Consider the following 15,543-nt stretch of genomic DNA (forward strand, 5'->3'; position numbering starts at 1 on the left):
GGCACCAGGGCTGCTCCTCGTGCTCTGAGCAGCTGCAGCTCCAGATCCAGCAAGGGATCCCCAGCTGGGGGCCCTGAGCCCTGTACTCCCTGGCCAGCACCCAGGCTGAGCTCAAGGTCAGCTCCGCGGGATTTTGGGATCCAAACTGTGGCTGGAGCCTGCTGGGAACATCCCAGAGCAGGACTGTGCCTAAAGGGAACTGGGCAACAGGCTGAAAAAGGGGCCATGGGAGAGTGCAAACAGCACAGCAAGCAGAGGAAAAAAAACCCACAAATCCCAGTGTCCTGCTCCCTCCATGGGCTCCCACTTCCCCTCTTCAGCTCCAAGGATTTGGGATGGGTGCTGTGGCAAGGCTGGGCGCTGCCAGGATAATCTGCACCCACAGCTCCTCAGCAAAGGGAGGGTGTTGATCTGCCCAGCACTGTGCCAGGGGGGCTGGGGCACTGCTGGCCCAGCTCAGCTCAGCTCTCCAGGGCTTTCTCCTGCTCTCCGCCCCCTTCCTGTTTCACTCTCAAAACCAAGATCTGAGGAAATCAGTTTGAGAAACATGGGAAGCCAAAACTGAGAGGGGTAAAGGAGCCCAATCCCTGTCCCAAGGCTCCTCACCCCCAAACCTCCCTGTCCAGCTGCTGCAAAGTTCCCGGGGGACTGAGCTTGAGTCACCTCCTGCCCCGCTGCTGGGTGGCCAAAACTGCAGGCTGAGAGCCTGGAACAGAGCAAAGCCTGTGCTGCCCAGAGCAGAGGGCAGAGCACAGCCCCCACAGCTCTGGTAACATCACCACATTCCCTGTTCTCCACAGCAAATTCTGTATGCAGAGGAGCAGCACCCTAACCCAGCTGGCCCTACAATTCCCTCCCAGAACAGGAATAAAGAGCTGTCCTGCCCTATTCGGGATGCAAATATCCTGATTCAGAGCTTGAAGTTCCAAGGTGGATTTCTGACCAGCAGGAGGTTTGTGATCCCAGTTTGCCCAGTGCTATTTACCCTTTGCTACAGCCCCAGCCACAGTCCCTGTTACCCACCCTGAGTCCCAGGTTTCCCCGCAGGGAATTTGCTCTCTAACCTGCAGGTCAGACCTTTCATCCTACAGCTTTCCAGCCTGTGTAAGGGGGAATCTGCTGCAGCTCCAGCCAGGAGCATGAGCACGGGGGAGGAGAAGCTGCAGCTGACAAGGAAGGCAGGAGGATCATCCAAAAGAGGAGCTCTGTCCCAGATCCAGAGGGGACTGCAGAAAGGAAAAATGCGAAACAAAACACTTAGGAAGGTGGAATTCCTACTTTTTTCCCCACAAAATGCTAATTCACAGATCCCATAATTAACTGGGACCAGCAGGAGGAATAACCTGTTGGGGGGGGAAGTGATGGGGCTACTCAAGAGGATGAAGCCCTGTTGTTGCCCCAGAAGTAACAACATGAATCCAGTAGAACCCAACAAGCATCACCCACCCTTTCACCTGCAGGGTTCCAACCAGGAGTGATAACATTTCTTGGAAAATACAGGAGATACCCTCAAATTTTCGTGCAAATCACAACGTGGCAAAATGCTGCCTTGGATTTGGATCTCCTGCACAAAGATGATACGAACCAACACGATACCAGTGCAAGTTTCATGAAACTTTTTATTCAACAAGTATTTAATTATGATTCTGCCAAGATGATCGAATGAACAGCAAGGCATAAAAAACATGAAATAGTTAAGAGATTTTATTCTAATAGCTTTAATTACAGTGCTTGTTTGTCGAAATGAAAACTGAAAACAAGTATACAAAACAGTTGATTACTAGTTGTGTATTGAAAGCAATAAAGGTTTCCACAACACTAAATAAACCAGTTCTGATAGTTCCTCGAGTTAAAGTTTAACAGCTCCAGCTTCTTCAGTGTTTATCAAAATACAAAAGAAAAGTAAAGAGGTCTTTTTTTTATTTTTCTGATGGCAAATCTGAACCTTGCAGTATGAGGGATGCCAAGGGTTTTCACACATATACAGATATGGGATTGTTCCAGAATGGGATTGAATACTTGTAGAGTGGAATGACTCTCCAAACTCTCATGCTTTTTGTTTTTTGTTTTTTTTTTTTTTTTCCCTAGACACTATACATAGATGTTTGGTGTTTTTCATGGCAATTCTTACGTTAAGTACAGTACTTTCTGCCTATAGAGCTTAGGACTAGGACAGGCTGTGCTTCCTGTGGAAAGGTTTTGCCTTCTGGAGTGGTTTACACACAAGAAAAGTACAAAACACTTTTTGACAAATACGACCGGCTAAAAATGTCGACACCTGGAAATGATTCAAGTTCAATGGAAACAAGAAATCTCACCTGAACCAAAAGTCAGATGTTTAGCATGAGTCTGCAAAGCTCATCTAAACCAGGCCCGGCCAATCTTTGAACGGTTGTGAAGGGAGATGAGCACAGACTACGAGCTACAGAAAGAGCCAGAGATCTACTACTTATGATCTGTTCGTTAGGCAGATGAAGCTAATTGGGTGTCAGTCATTGCTTCACCCTTTCAAAAGAATCAAGAGTCACCACACGTTTGAGCTGGAGCAGCAGAAGCGATGTCAAACGTTTGTGTGTTTTAAGTGTTTTTACTTTTCCTTGTCTATTTAAAAAAATACAGAATTCAGGTTAAAAACCAACCACCAAAATGGATCTCACAGATCTCACAACCCAACCAAGATCGAATCCAGCTCTACTGCACAAGGACCACTGGCAACCCTTACGTTATTAACCCACTTAATTCCATTCCAGGTACTAAACAGTGACTTGATTCTTTACAATAAAAAAGCTGAGTAATATTGCATAGGAGTACCAGAAACTGCCTCATTGGAAACAAAAACTATTTACATTAAATAAGAAACCTAACTGTTTTCAGGCTTGTATTTGCCACATTTACAGCATGATGCAATATATACTGTGACAAAAAAGAAATGAAAACAGCTTCCGGCACTCAATACCACAAAGTAGCACAGTTTGCCACATTAGAGTAAAGCGAAGGGCGAATAGGAGGAAATAAGAGGGAGAGGGGTGGAAAAAGAGGGAACAGGAAGGTTTATGGTTTCATTTCTGGTTTCGGAGCTGATTGGACAACCAGTCCAGTCCTTCATAGAGACCGTCTCCGCTAGTGGCACAGGTTGCCTGGATGTACCAGTTCCTGTGACGAAGAGAATGCAGTCCAAGTTTGTCTGTGATTTCTGCTGCATTCATGGCGTTGGGCAGGTCCTGAGGGAAGCAACAACAGTCATTCCCCACTCTTTCCACCACCAGCTTTAATAGCATTACAACAAAGTTGAGAGCTCTCAGAACAACTCTTTCAGAAAACCCTAGTGGATTACTTTGATATTCAAGCTATTTCCCCAACACTGACCAAAGCCTCAGAGGTTTAACAGCCCAATCTAAATCAACATTATGGAATATTTCATAGGGAAGCCAGGCAGCTGATGCCTGGATCCAGTCATTCCCCCAGTGCTGATACTGCTCACAATTCCAAGTCTGTTTCCACTCCAGAGTATCCTTTCTGTGACTGCAGCTATGATTTAAGATCAACTTTGATCACCCAGCACTATTCTGCTCAGCCCAGTTCCTTTAGAGCCCACCTCTCCTACTCCTGGACACATGGAATCCTCACCCTTCCCAGCAGAGGCTGTGCAATCAGTGGAGCAGGATGCTATTCCCTCTTTACATTTCCTGGTCACATTTTAGGCCCTTGACATTTGGGGTTAAGCTGCCAAGACCTTTACAAACGAGCAATAAAAGGCAGAAGTCTCAGCTCACTCTGAGGCTGGGGGAGCCCTGCTCGCAGGTCAACACAAGCACATTGAAACTCCAGTGCTTCCACCAGCACCAGCAGTGCCCTCCAACACCCTAAATGAGGAATTCAGGGAGGTTCTGGCATTCCAGCATTCCTATTTGGAGGAAGTTTGGGCAGGTGCTGTAATGGAGCCATGGCAACCTTAAAAATCAAACCGGTTTTTACTAAAACTGAAAATCTCTTAGCCAAGACTGTTTAGAATGATGCTCCTTCCAGGTGAGAATTTAATCCATCATTTTCTCCCTTCAACACACCTTAACGGCCATTTACTCTGAGTTTATCATTACACTGAAAATATGAAAATCAAGGTCAAGATCTGGCACTCAAAAAGGATGTTGGAAGTTTTCAAGGGTTCTGACAGACAGACACCTTTCTTGGGCATACCTGTTTGTTAGCAAACACTAATAAAACAGCATCTCTGAGCTCATCTTCTGCCAACATTCTCATAAGCTCTTCTCTGGCCTCGTTCACACGTTCTCTGTCATTGCTGTCAACCACAAAAATCAGACCTAAAAATAAACAAACAAGAATAAACATAAACTTGAAGTCTCACATCTGAGAGAAAGTCTGTTCTTGCTGGAAGTTGGTGAAAACTGGTTTTGGTTCACATTTGTTTTTGCAACTTGGTTATTTTTTCTTCAGAACCACTTGGCATTTTCCAGGGAGCAGCAGCTCCTGAGATGCTGTGACAGGACTCAAAGACAGGCACATGAAAAAGGCCCAGCAGTGACACAAGTGACAAACTCTCAGTTCATGGGGCTGCAGAGCTTTCAGAGAAGACTCTGCTTTGAAGTGAGAGCAGAGCTGTGATGCAGACAGAAGAAAAACAAACTCCTGAACTCGCTCTGAGTCAGAAGGACAAGGAAGACTGGTTTCTGGAATTCTTCCCATCCCTCTTTGAACCTGCAGTGGCTTAAGAGAAGAGCCAGAGCAGCACACAAACACACCCTTCTATAATAAATAAGTATTTCCACTCCTCTCCAAGAAACTTGCAAAATTAACTCAGTGAAGAGAGTCAAAAAACTCTCTTGGATTCTGGGGAGCTGGGAATCAGGAGCGTGGAGAACACACTCACCTTGCGTGTTCTGGAGACACAGAAACTTGCAAAATTAACTCAGTGAAGAGAGTCGGAAACCTCTCTTAGATTGTGGAGAGCTGGGAATCAGGAATGTGGAGAACACTCACCCTGTGTGTTCTGGAAGTAGTGGCGCCAGAGTGGTCGGATCTTGTCCTGACCGCCCACGTCCCACACTGTGAAGCTGATGTTCTTGTATTCTACTGTTTCCACATTGAAACCTAAAAAAGAGATTGTGGCACAAATCTCACTTAAATATAACTGGCCTGTTGTGTTTAGAAAGTCACGCTCAGATTGGCATCGTTAAAAGAAGTTCAGTTAAAATTGGAATTGCTTTAAACCAGCAGAGTCCTGTGCTGAAGGTCTTGAAGGAGACAAACAGGGGTTGTCCTGCTCCCACCACCACCGAATGAAAAAATCTAATTGCTACCTGAAAAGCTACAAAAGCAAACTATGTTGCCTAAAAAAACCCCACAAAAAAACCCCAACCTCCCCTGGGTTTAAAGAACTGCAAATCTCAATACCTTCCAATTAAAACAAAAAAGGAAAAAAAAAAAAAAGGTGAACCCTCTGCTACTCAATCTGACTGACAGGATGCCACAACAGCCTGGGAGACAAACTGCCCTTCTGTGGCCCACAAAGCTCATTCCACAAGCAACTGATGAGAGAGAGTGGAGTGAGAAAAGTCACAATCCCCTCCCATGGCAGAACATTTGGCTGTGCCACCTTCACACCACGGGCTTTAGCAAGTGTTTGTTCTGACAGACAAGTCACTTAAATCAGCTGAGACCCAAATCTCAAAGCCATCAGTCAGAGAAACAGAAAACTCTTACCTATAGTAGGAATAGTAGTTACTATTTCACCAAGTTTAAGTTTGTACAAAATAGTTGTCTTCCCTGCAGCATCCAGGCCGACCATTAGAATACGCATTTCTTTTTTGCCAAAAAGGCCTTTGAAGAGGTTAGCAAAAATATTTCCCATGGTTGAGATATGTTCTCACTGGCCAGGAAAGTCTGGAGGAAAAAAAGATCAGAGTATCACTCATGAGTTACTGACAGCTGTGTTCTGACCACGACATAAACACCACAAAAAAACCCCAAAGTAAGAGATAATGTGAATCACTTATAGACATCCCAGCCAGCACTGAACATTTTCCCCTCACTGAAGCAACACAAAGATGAACAGATGTGCTAAAACTCGGTGCTCATGAAATAACTTTAATAGCTTGAAGTGCTTGACATGCTTCAAATACTCTTTCAGAGATCTTAGCATAAATTGCTGTTCTCAAACTTTTGCCTGTAAAATTCATGCAGCTGACCACTTCAGCCACTTTGCTGCCCACTGTTACGGGATAATTTATCTGCAGAAAAGTTTCACCATTAAACTAACTTTTCCCAGTTGACCTGCAGATAACAAGTTTTTGCTTAGCACAGCAATAGCTGGTGCTTCTTTTGGGAAGGAAAATCTGAATGCAGCTGGGATTTTCTCCTCCTCAGAACAGCTTCCTTCCCCTCCATCCCCGAGGAAATGGGCTGTGAACAGCACATAAACACAGAGCAGTTACTTTCATTAACAGCGGAGGGAGACCTTCTGTAGGAAACAAACCCACATTTAATCAAAGTTAACTATGGAGAATTAACAGCCACGTTAAATGAGCAGGTTCAGAGATGAGCACTTCCTTCACAGCCAAGGCTCCCGCCTGGGTCATTAAAGTGATTAACTTCATGTCAGCAGGAGCTTCCTGTTTAGGAAGTGCAGAAGCTGCTTTCGCACTCCAGCCTCAGACACATCCCTGTGCCCTTGGGACCTGACCCATCCCATCACAAATCCCCCCCACTTTCCAAACTTACTCCTGCACAGTTTACAGCAGAATTGAAATCCCCCTGAGAACTATGGCTGTGCTCATACAAGGCATGAGAAAGCAGCTTGGAAGCTTCACAGACACCTTACAGGCTGATAGGGACAATTCACACCCTCCCTGCTGCTGCCTCTAGAAGCTCTCAGATGTCAGTTTGAGAAGAGAGAGAGAACCCAACTGAAAATTCAAGTTTCTGACGAGATGCACAAACAGCCAATAGATTCAAAGCATGAGTTTCCTGTAAACCAAATCAAATTTAAAGCATAAAGTGAAGTTTGAATCATCTCTGGAAATGTTCTGTATTTCACTATGAAGTTGTACTCAAAGAAAAACTCTCCCTAGAAAGACTTTACAGTCTTTAAGAAAAATAAAGCAAGATTTGGGTTGAAAAGCACACCACAACACAAGAGCCTTTTCCCATTTTGTTTAGTGATGTCCTGGTCATGTCTGAAGCCTGACTTCCCCATTCTCTGCACTGGGAAAGGGCTGAGCAGTTCTGTCCTCTCCAGAAAGCTTGGCTGGATACCATTTTTAACCCAAAAGTTAAACTCTGTAACATTAACCAAGTCACGTGTTAAGGACACACAGCTCACAGGGAAGTTCAGAGTCCACTTCAGAGCTCCACCAACTTGCTGAAGCAACTTGAGTCAAAATTTCATTTATTTTATATCCCTGAAGCTTTAAAACTGAACTCCTCTACAAACCAGACTGGGCAGCTTGGGGATTCAAACCAAAGGGAAGGTTTAAAAATTCTGTTATTCCACCATTTCCTTTTGTGTTTCTGCAGCATGACCATGGATATTCTCCCCCCCCCCTCCACTGGACTAGATGAAGGCTGTATAAACAGGAAGGTTAATTAGGAAGCAGAGAAAACAGTTTTGCTGCAGTCCCCGTTTCTCCACAGCAGGAAATCTCCCATCCCAGCCCACAGCCCAGCTCTCCCCGGGGCTGGAGGGCAGCGAGGCTGTAAAGCTTCCCTTTGTCTGGCTGCTCATGCCACCTCTATCTCCTGCCTCATCTGGAAAGCAGCAGCCAGGCCTGAACTGTGACCTTTTACCAGAGCTCACAGAATGGGACTGCAAGAACTTTTGCAGCCGGAGAACCTTAGAAGCCTGCACAAAGAATGCCTTTCTTCGGTTTGCACACGTTTAAAAGCATCATAGGTTATCAAGTGCCTGGACTGATCACAGCCATTAGGTAAAAGAGCAAAATCCTGTAATTTATATCCACAACATCTTTCCACACACCAGAGGAGTTGCAGGCTGCTGAACGAGTTGCTTGCAGTTGGCACTAACAGCAGTGAATCCCGTTAGATCCTTGTTTTCCTGGCAGCTATTTCCAGGTCAAGCCTGCCCTTCACCACTGAAGCTGCTTTTATAGCAACCCATGCTCCCTATTTTTACTTTTTGTGAAGAATAAGAGGTTAAGATCCATTTAAGCACTTGGATTCCATTTCCCTCTTGTTCTCTTCCAAAGCGATTCTGTAACTTTATTTGGTACTTCACGGTAGGTGGCATTATGAAAAGTCACATTTATTTTTACAGGCAGCACAGTAGAGTTTACAGCCCACTCCTGCAAGAAAAGTGTGTTTACAAGTTGACTAAAAAGTAGCTGAATCCTCGCTGTCCAAAAGAAAAAAACAACAAACAAAACCCCCCAAACAAACAAACAAACAAACCAGGAGGAATTCATCAAACACAAACTGTTTTGGTTCCCATCAGGGTTTTGCTGGATGGGGCTGGGGAAGGGTCCCTGCCTTCCCCTGACCACAAGTTCCTCACACTCATCTCTTCCTACAGGGAAGGAAGTCACCCTGCATTGCCACAGGAACTGCCTGGATGGGCCCGAGCTGCTCCCCAGCCTTGGCTGCCTGTGTTAATCCAGCTCAGCTGAGGGATCACGGGACTGCCCCCTCTGCACTCCAGCACTGAGCTTCAATTCCCAGCCCAGCCCATTACTTGCACCACGAGAACGTGCACACTTTGAAAAGTCTGCAATCTCCTCCTATATTAAGTTAAGCAAAAAACCCTGTTACTTTTCACCCCTTGCAATGTGTATCCTGACTCACCAATATCTGATCTGTATTCCTTACTAAAGTTTAACTTCCTCCTCCCCTCCACCCAAATGTTGTAATTGCTACACTGATCGTTTTAGGAGCACGAGGTGGATAAAATTCCCCGAAAACATAAAAGACTGCGGCTTGTGAGCTGCTTGTAGTGCTGCAGCACATCTTCAAAAGAGGGATCCATCAGGCTAAGTGGGAAGATTTGAGTATGAAAGGGAACGATTTGAATAAACAGCACAGACTCTTTTCACAGGGCACCGCGCGTGGATTTTCCATCAGCACAACTGCAGCTTCTGGAAAAGGCAACTCAGCACCCCTGAGCAGACCCAGATCAGCCCAGCGCTGTCTGTCTGTCCGTCCCTGCCCATGGAAACCCTAGAGCACTTTTAACACACTGAGCAGCGCTAAGAACCCGTCAGGCAGGTTCGGCTGAGACGCAACGTGCCACTGGTAAACAGCAGCGCTGACGCTCAATGGGGAAGTTGCAGTTTCGTTTCGTGAAACAAAAGCATTTTCAGCCGCCTGTTTTCTAGTAAGTGATACATTCAGATAAGCCATGAGGAGAATAGGCAGCCCTTTGCAGAGAGGCTCCGAGTGAGGAGTTAAAAATGAATGAGCGTCTGCAACAGCAGCGGCCCGGCGGTTGTTAAAGCGATACGGCCCATGAGGAAGAAGCAGAATCTCCTTTTATTAATTGTAGGTGGTTAGAATAAAAGAGCTCTGAGGAATATCTCGAGGCCAAAGAGCATTAAACATTTAATCGTCGTGCAGCATTTCATATCCAAACGTGCATTAATGCATTTGAACGTCATTTCATTCATGACAAGTCCAATCTGCTGCTTGACCTCCCAACTCCTTGGGTGAGTTTGGTTAAGAACCCCAGGGATGTATGACCAGAAGGGTGTACAGGCCATCAAATATCCCCTGAAATCCCCACAGAACCTCAGTTTTACACCTCTGGAAAAGTTCTTTTAGACCACGCAGCGATTAAACTTCCCTGAGACAGGAATTGTGTTTCCTTTAGGTTCCCACCATTTCTTTAAACAGACCAGAGACAAAATGAGAGGCCAAGGCAGAGGATGCCATGTGCACTATTTAATCAAACCATACTGCACTGTAGAAATACATTTATTTCACTTCCGTGGAGCAGCATTAATCACATAAAGCTCAAAATAAGGCTCCAAACCTTGCAAGTGTTAAAATCAAGCTGGCTGGGCCCCTCATTTTGGCAATCTGCAAATCCCAGCAGCCACGAATATGGCAGGGGGTTGGAACCAGAAGAGCTTTAAGGTTCCTTCCAACCCAAACCATTCTAGGATTTTATGGTTCTGTGATAAGATCAGTGAAGGAAAGTTGAAGCCTCTGCCCCTCCCCTGCACTGCAGGCTGGGATAGAGGTACAGAGGGCATTTGTTGTCTCCCTGGGATGTTCCTATCCTGGTTTAAAAGCCCCGTTTCAAGGAGAGAAACATGGCACCACTACCAGTGACACATGGAGCTACACAGCCACAGTCACACAAAATATTAAAGCACAGGTAAAACCCCCAAGAGCTGCAGCTTTACCAAAAAGCTGCTTCTTGCACCTTGTTCCATTTGCTTGGGCATCTTGGCAAGTAAAAGTGGCCTCCTTACAAAGGCAGTGGAGTCACTACCGAAATTCCACCTCCATTTAAAGGAAAATCTACTTGATACTGGCCTAAGCTTTAACTCCGCGTCTAAAGCAATTAGAAAACCCCCAAATCCATAATTCAAATCCGTAATTCATAATAATTCATATTAATTCATATTAACATACTGGTTCTGTCAGTGCCAGGGGAACAAAAATAGATCAGTTTGATATTTACCAGAAATATTGATTTGAAATTCAGCCAGTTATCACTGGTTGGCCTGGACCATTCTTTCTCATTTACAGCATTCCAGAATGTTTTAAATTAAATTATCAAGAAAAGCGAAATATTCACACGAGAGATCACCAAACTAATGTGCAAATAAGAGGTGAGAAAGTATTTTTTAAAAAACCCATGCAACTCCAGCAGCTGTTCCTGGTGTAACATGCAAGAACAACTGGCAAATAATTTAAAGTGCAAGTCTAACCCGACAGCTTGCTCTTAACAATATAAAGTGTGATTTAAAGGCAAATGTGAGAAGAGATCCAACAAGAATAGAACACTGCTAAAATTCAGGATTAATCTACAGCCCCAGTGTTTCACACCCCCACTCAGCAGGGAACAGCACTGATGTGTTCTCTTGAACTTGAAATAATTCCTTTACAGATTAAAGTGTTCTGTTACAGCAAATTTTGGAAACACCTCTTTATATATAGCCAGGGTGGCCCAATACACTGTCCCAGTGCAGTTACATTCACCTATTTTTAGAAACTGTTTACAGGCCTTCCACATCTGCTAACCTGAGAGGTGACAATTTATCAATTCAAACCCTTTAACTTGGGGGCTTTAACAGGGAAATTTAGCTCAGGTAATTTTGATTTGAGTTCCTTTAGAGCATATCAGTATCAGCAGGCATGGATTACGTGTAAAATGGAAGAGCAGCCAACAAGGCAGGCCAGGCCCTTTGTTCACCAGGTGATTCATTACCCTGCACACACAGCACTGTAAAAAAGGCCATGGCAACAACATCTTCCCACAGCTCTTCACTAAGTCCTAACTCCTTTATAATTTTAACCATCAGAACCAGGAGGGTGGAGATCAACACTGACCACTGCAACCACTTCCCCCCAGTTCATGCTGGGAGTGCTTCTGCCAAGCCTGAGGGGGAAAAGGTGTCCTGAAGGATCGAAACCTGGTTATTTGAGGGAAAAGGTGGGAGCATTGAAATAAAAGTTCAAGAGTCATAACTGTGCTGCCATCTAAAAATTGGAACTGTTGGATTGGGGCACCAAAGGCTTGCAGGGTTTAGCTAAAAAGGGTCCAAAAGCACAGAGCATGTCCCAGGCGGATGGAGGACAAGCCAAGCACAGGTGAGACACCAGGTGACAGAAATCTCCTTGTCCAGCACTTTTGTTTCACCCAAGGAGGTTGAAGACCCTGCTGTCTGCACACCTAACCCAGACAGGACATTTCCCACATGCTGGAACGTTCCCTTGAGAGTGCTGGGCTTGGAATGGCAGAAGACAGAAAAGAGTTTCACTTACAAGATCAAAACAAGGACAAAAGAGTGAAAATTTCCTTTGGGGTCATGCCTGTCTCTCAGACATGAGAACATCTCACTCCTAAAATAACAGCCAGAATAAAGAGTCAGTATCAAAGACAGGGGGTTGATACTCAAATCCCAAACCAGAATTATTCCCTTATTCTCACCTTCTTCAAGCAGGGAAAGCAAACTGCGGCTGTTTCACAACAAAACCTCCAACTACTTTAAAGATTTATACACTACTATAACTGGAGAGCACACAAACCAACCAAGAGGAGAAACAGGTACCTGGTCTGAAAAATATCTCATTTAAAGCACAGAGGGGGCTGCATCCATGCCCTCCCTGCTCAGGAAATATCGTGGTGCCAATAATGCAGCTGTGAACCCCAAGAATGGCCTGTGACTTGCTGCTCCCCAGTTCAGCACTGGGTACACACTGCTGGGAGAACTGGTGGGTACAATGAATTTCTTTTCAGATAAGAGGTGCACAGTTGGGGTGGGTATTTTTTTTTTTGGTTTTGAGGCTGAGTTGTTCCTGAGTTTAAAATCTTCAATTTTAAGCCAAATATCCTGTTATTCATTCCCAGGAACTGGGCACTAAGTCAACATTTACACTCCTAGTAGAAATGGCAAGAACTCACAGGAGAGCTCCATCCAGCAATGAAATTGGCTTTTGGTTTGGAGGAAATGTCAAGGCAGAGCCTCTGACTTGTGAGGAACAAGAGCTCCTGTTAGACACGAGAGTTTTATCAGAACTGAAACATCAGCAGAAGCTCCACCACAGCCCCTCAGACGTTTGCCTGCGTTAAAAATAAGGAATAAAATCGGATACTCGCAAGCAGAAAGGGAAAAAAATGCTGAATTATACAGAAAAAACAGCTGCTGTAGTAGGAAGCTGATTCTGAACTTCTTTACTCATCAGTTAAAGAAAGGGAATGGCTGAGGACGGTGCCAGCTCTAACACAAGCTCTTGTAGCATTCCAGGAGCAGAACTTCCAAGAGATTTCTATAAAAAGAATCAGAAGTATTCCTTTTCAGATAAAGTTACCTCACGTTCCCCAAATTCATCCACTGTAAAAGCAAGCTGGATGCTTGGGAAGGCTGTTGAAACCCACAAGGATTCTTGCTTGAAAGCCCGTCTTTAAAAAGAAGAGGTTGTTTTAGAAATAAAAGCCACTGGGATGTGTAGAGGTGGTTCTTTAAACCTCACCGCTGCCATTTCAGCTGGAACCCTGGGTCTTGAGCTTTTCCTCCCTTCCACCAATCAATGTCATCAATGGCTTAGCTGATAATTATTTGTATAAATGCTCCTGTGCTCGAAGCAGCTGGAGCACAGCACACTGGTGAATTCCCAGGAGCAGAATCCAGCCCCTACTCCCACACAGGCTCGGTTTGCCTTGAAAAGCTGTGCCTGGTCCTCCCCCCACTCGGTCAGCATGACTAACACTCACAGGGAACTCGGTGCACAGCTCCTGCCAGGCCCTTCCACATTCCAGCTATTTCACAACCCCAGGAAACTGTTCAGAGAAACCAAGCCGAGATCCTCAGACCATTCACACCGAGGAGGTTTGACTCTGAACAGGACTTACATCACGAACACAAAGCTCCTCTTGAGGGGAAGAACCCGTTTTAATTCCTGATGCTCCACCACAGGAAACACCAACAAACTTGGCAAAGCCGTGGAGGGTTCAATCGAGGTGAGTTTCCTCACCCTTTCACCCAGTGCAATTATTCCAGCAGGGAAAGCGGCCCAACAGGGCTCTCCAGACACGTTTGCAGCAGAGAAAACCAGTGGCATCAAACCGACCCCCAAAGCTTTCCTTTCACAGAATCCTTTTATCCACAAGGCTGCCCTCCTGTTTCATTCCATTATAAACACCGTGATTAAAAGCAAAATAGCAATCCCCCACTTCAGCCACACTTCCTTTTTTTTTTTTTTTTTTCCCCCTCAGAAGCGCTCCAAATCAGCAGCAAAAATAGCAGTAAAGATATTGCTTGAATGACCTTGGAAAAAATCCACTTTGCCTCGGTTTCTCTGCCTGGAAAATAAGGTTAATGGAATACCCTGCAAAGAGGTGCTGCGAGCCTCGCAAGACACAGCTCCAAGTATTAAATAAACACCTGGAATTTTATTTATTGACAAAGCTACAATTTCACCACCAGACCTCTGGTCCCGACTCTTTAATCAACCTGTGGAATTTGCTTTGGCAGGAGCCGAGCGGCGAAGCCACAAGGTCAATGTCAAACACGGCAACATTTGGGGCAGTTTTATGGCCCCGGCAGAGTTTTGGTCCCGCTCTGCTGGGGCAGAGCCCGGGGCGATCACTTCATCACGCCGAGGTTTATCAGCCCCCAAAGTATCACGTTCACCTCTCACGAGAGACAGGACAGAGTATTTTCAGAGAGAATATAATATCCTCCCACCGGGAGCCGCTCCGCCGAGGAAAGCTGATCCTCCCGCACCGCCAAACCCCAGCCGATGGACGGCAAACAGGACTTGTTTTCTCCTGGATAAAGCTCAACTCCTCAGCCCAGCAAAAAAAAAAAAAAACAAAAAAACAAACCAACTCAGCAGCCAAGGGCTTAGGGAGAAACAACCTCTGCCCCACGAGCTTCATCCCGGCCTCGTTTCCCCCAGCAGAGGAGGGGGTTTGGGGGGAGAGGAGAAGGAGGAAATGCCTCTCCTTCCTCGGAGCTGGCCACGGGCGGGGCAGAGGCCGGAATGAGCGAGTTTGGGGAAGGGAGGACGAGCCCATCCCGTCTAATCCCATCGCTAGAGGGAGCGGAGCTGGGCCTTGTGCAGCTGCTGGCGAGCTGGAGCGATTCCCCTTTCCCAGCCCTGCCTCTCCCAGCCCTTCCCACCCCATCCCACCCACAGGCAGGGAAGCGAAAGGCCCGACCCCCACCCCCCCCCCCCAAAATCCGCCCCACAGACGTGGAATGGGGGAAGGACGGGGCAACGCCGCTCTCGGAGGCCTCCGGTTCTGCGGGGGAAAAGGAATGAGTAGAGACAAAATGGAGCGAGGAGGAATTAAAAGGAACGAGAAGGAAAGAGGAGGAAAGAACAGCCCGGCCCCGCTTCCTCAGCGCCCGCCGCCGCCGCCTCCCCTCAGCGCCAAGGCCGCGGGATGCGGGCGGGCGCGCGGCGCGGCGGGCCAGGCGGGGAAAAAAGGCTCGAAAGGAGGGGAGAGGAAGGTGTCGGCAAACCCACCGGCGTCGTCGGGAGCCGTGGGTCTGGCTGCGCTCGGAGGGTCCCGCTCGGAGCCCGCTCGCCCCGGCCGCGATCCGCCCTGGAGCACAAGATGGCGGCGCGATGCGGCCACGTCAGTGCCCGCCCCGCGCGAGGCACCACGGGGAGGCGAGGAGGGAGAGGGGGGCGTGGCCTGAGCGCAGGGGGCGTGGCCAACGCGGGCTGCCGCAGCGCCGGGATGAACGGGGGCGTGGCGTATAGACGCAGTGGGCGTGGCTACATCGGGAGTGACAGCTCTGGGAGGACGGGGGCGTGGTCTGGTGTGAGTGGGCGCGGCCACGGCGGGAGCCGAGGCGCGAAGCGGGCGCGGGGGCGTGGCCTGCGGATTGGTCACGC

General features: G+C 46.9%; 1 protein-coding gene across 1 annotated transcript; it reads right to left on the bottom strand.

The window, feature by feature from the left end:
• Positions 1-1,601: 1,601 nt before the first annotated feature.
• Positions 1,602-15,284, bottom strand: ARF1 (ADP ribosylation factor 1). Its single transcript, XM_066202094.1, has 5 exons — positions 15,169-15,284; positions 5,719-5,898; positions 4,996-5,106; positions 4,195-4,319; positions 1,602-3,221 (listed from the first exon to the last, which is right to left on the bottom strand). The coding sequence occupies exons 2-5, from the start codon at positions 5,864-5,866 to the stop codon at positions 3,060-3,062; spliced, it is 546 nt and encodes a 181-aa protein (XP_066058191.1). The 5' UTR covers positions 5,867-5,898; positions 15,169-15,284; the 3' UTR covers positions 1,602-3,059.
• Positions 15,285-15,543: the final 259 nt, after the last annotated feature.

The sequence above is a fragment of the Chamaea fasciata genome, unplaced genomic scaffold, assembly GCF_029207755.1.
Source record: "Chamaea fasciata isolate MVZ Bird 193981 ecotype frontalis unplaced genomic scaffold, bChaFas1.0.hap1 SCAF_1, whole genome shotgun sequence".
Taxonomy (NCBI): Eukaryota; Metazoa; Chordata; class Aves; order Passeriformes; family Sylviidae; genus Chamaea; species Chamaea fasciata.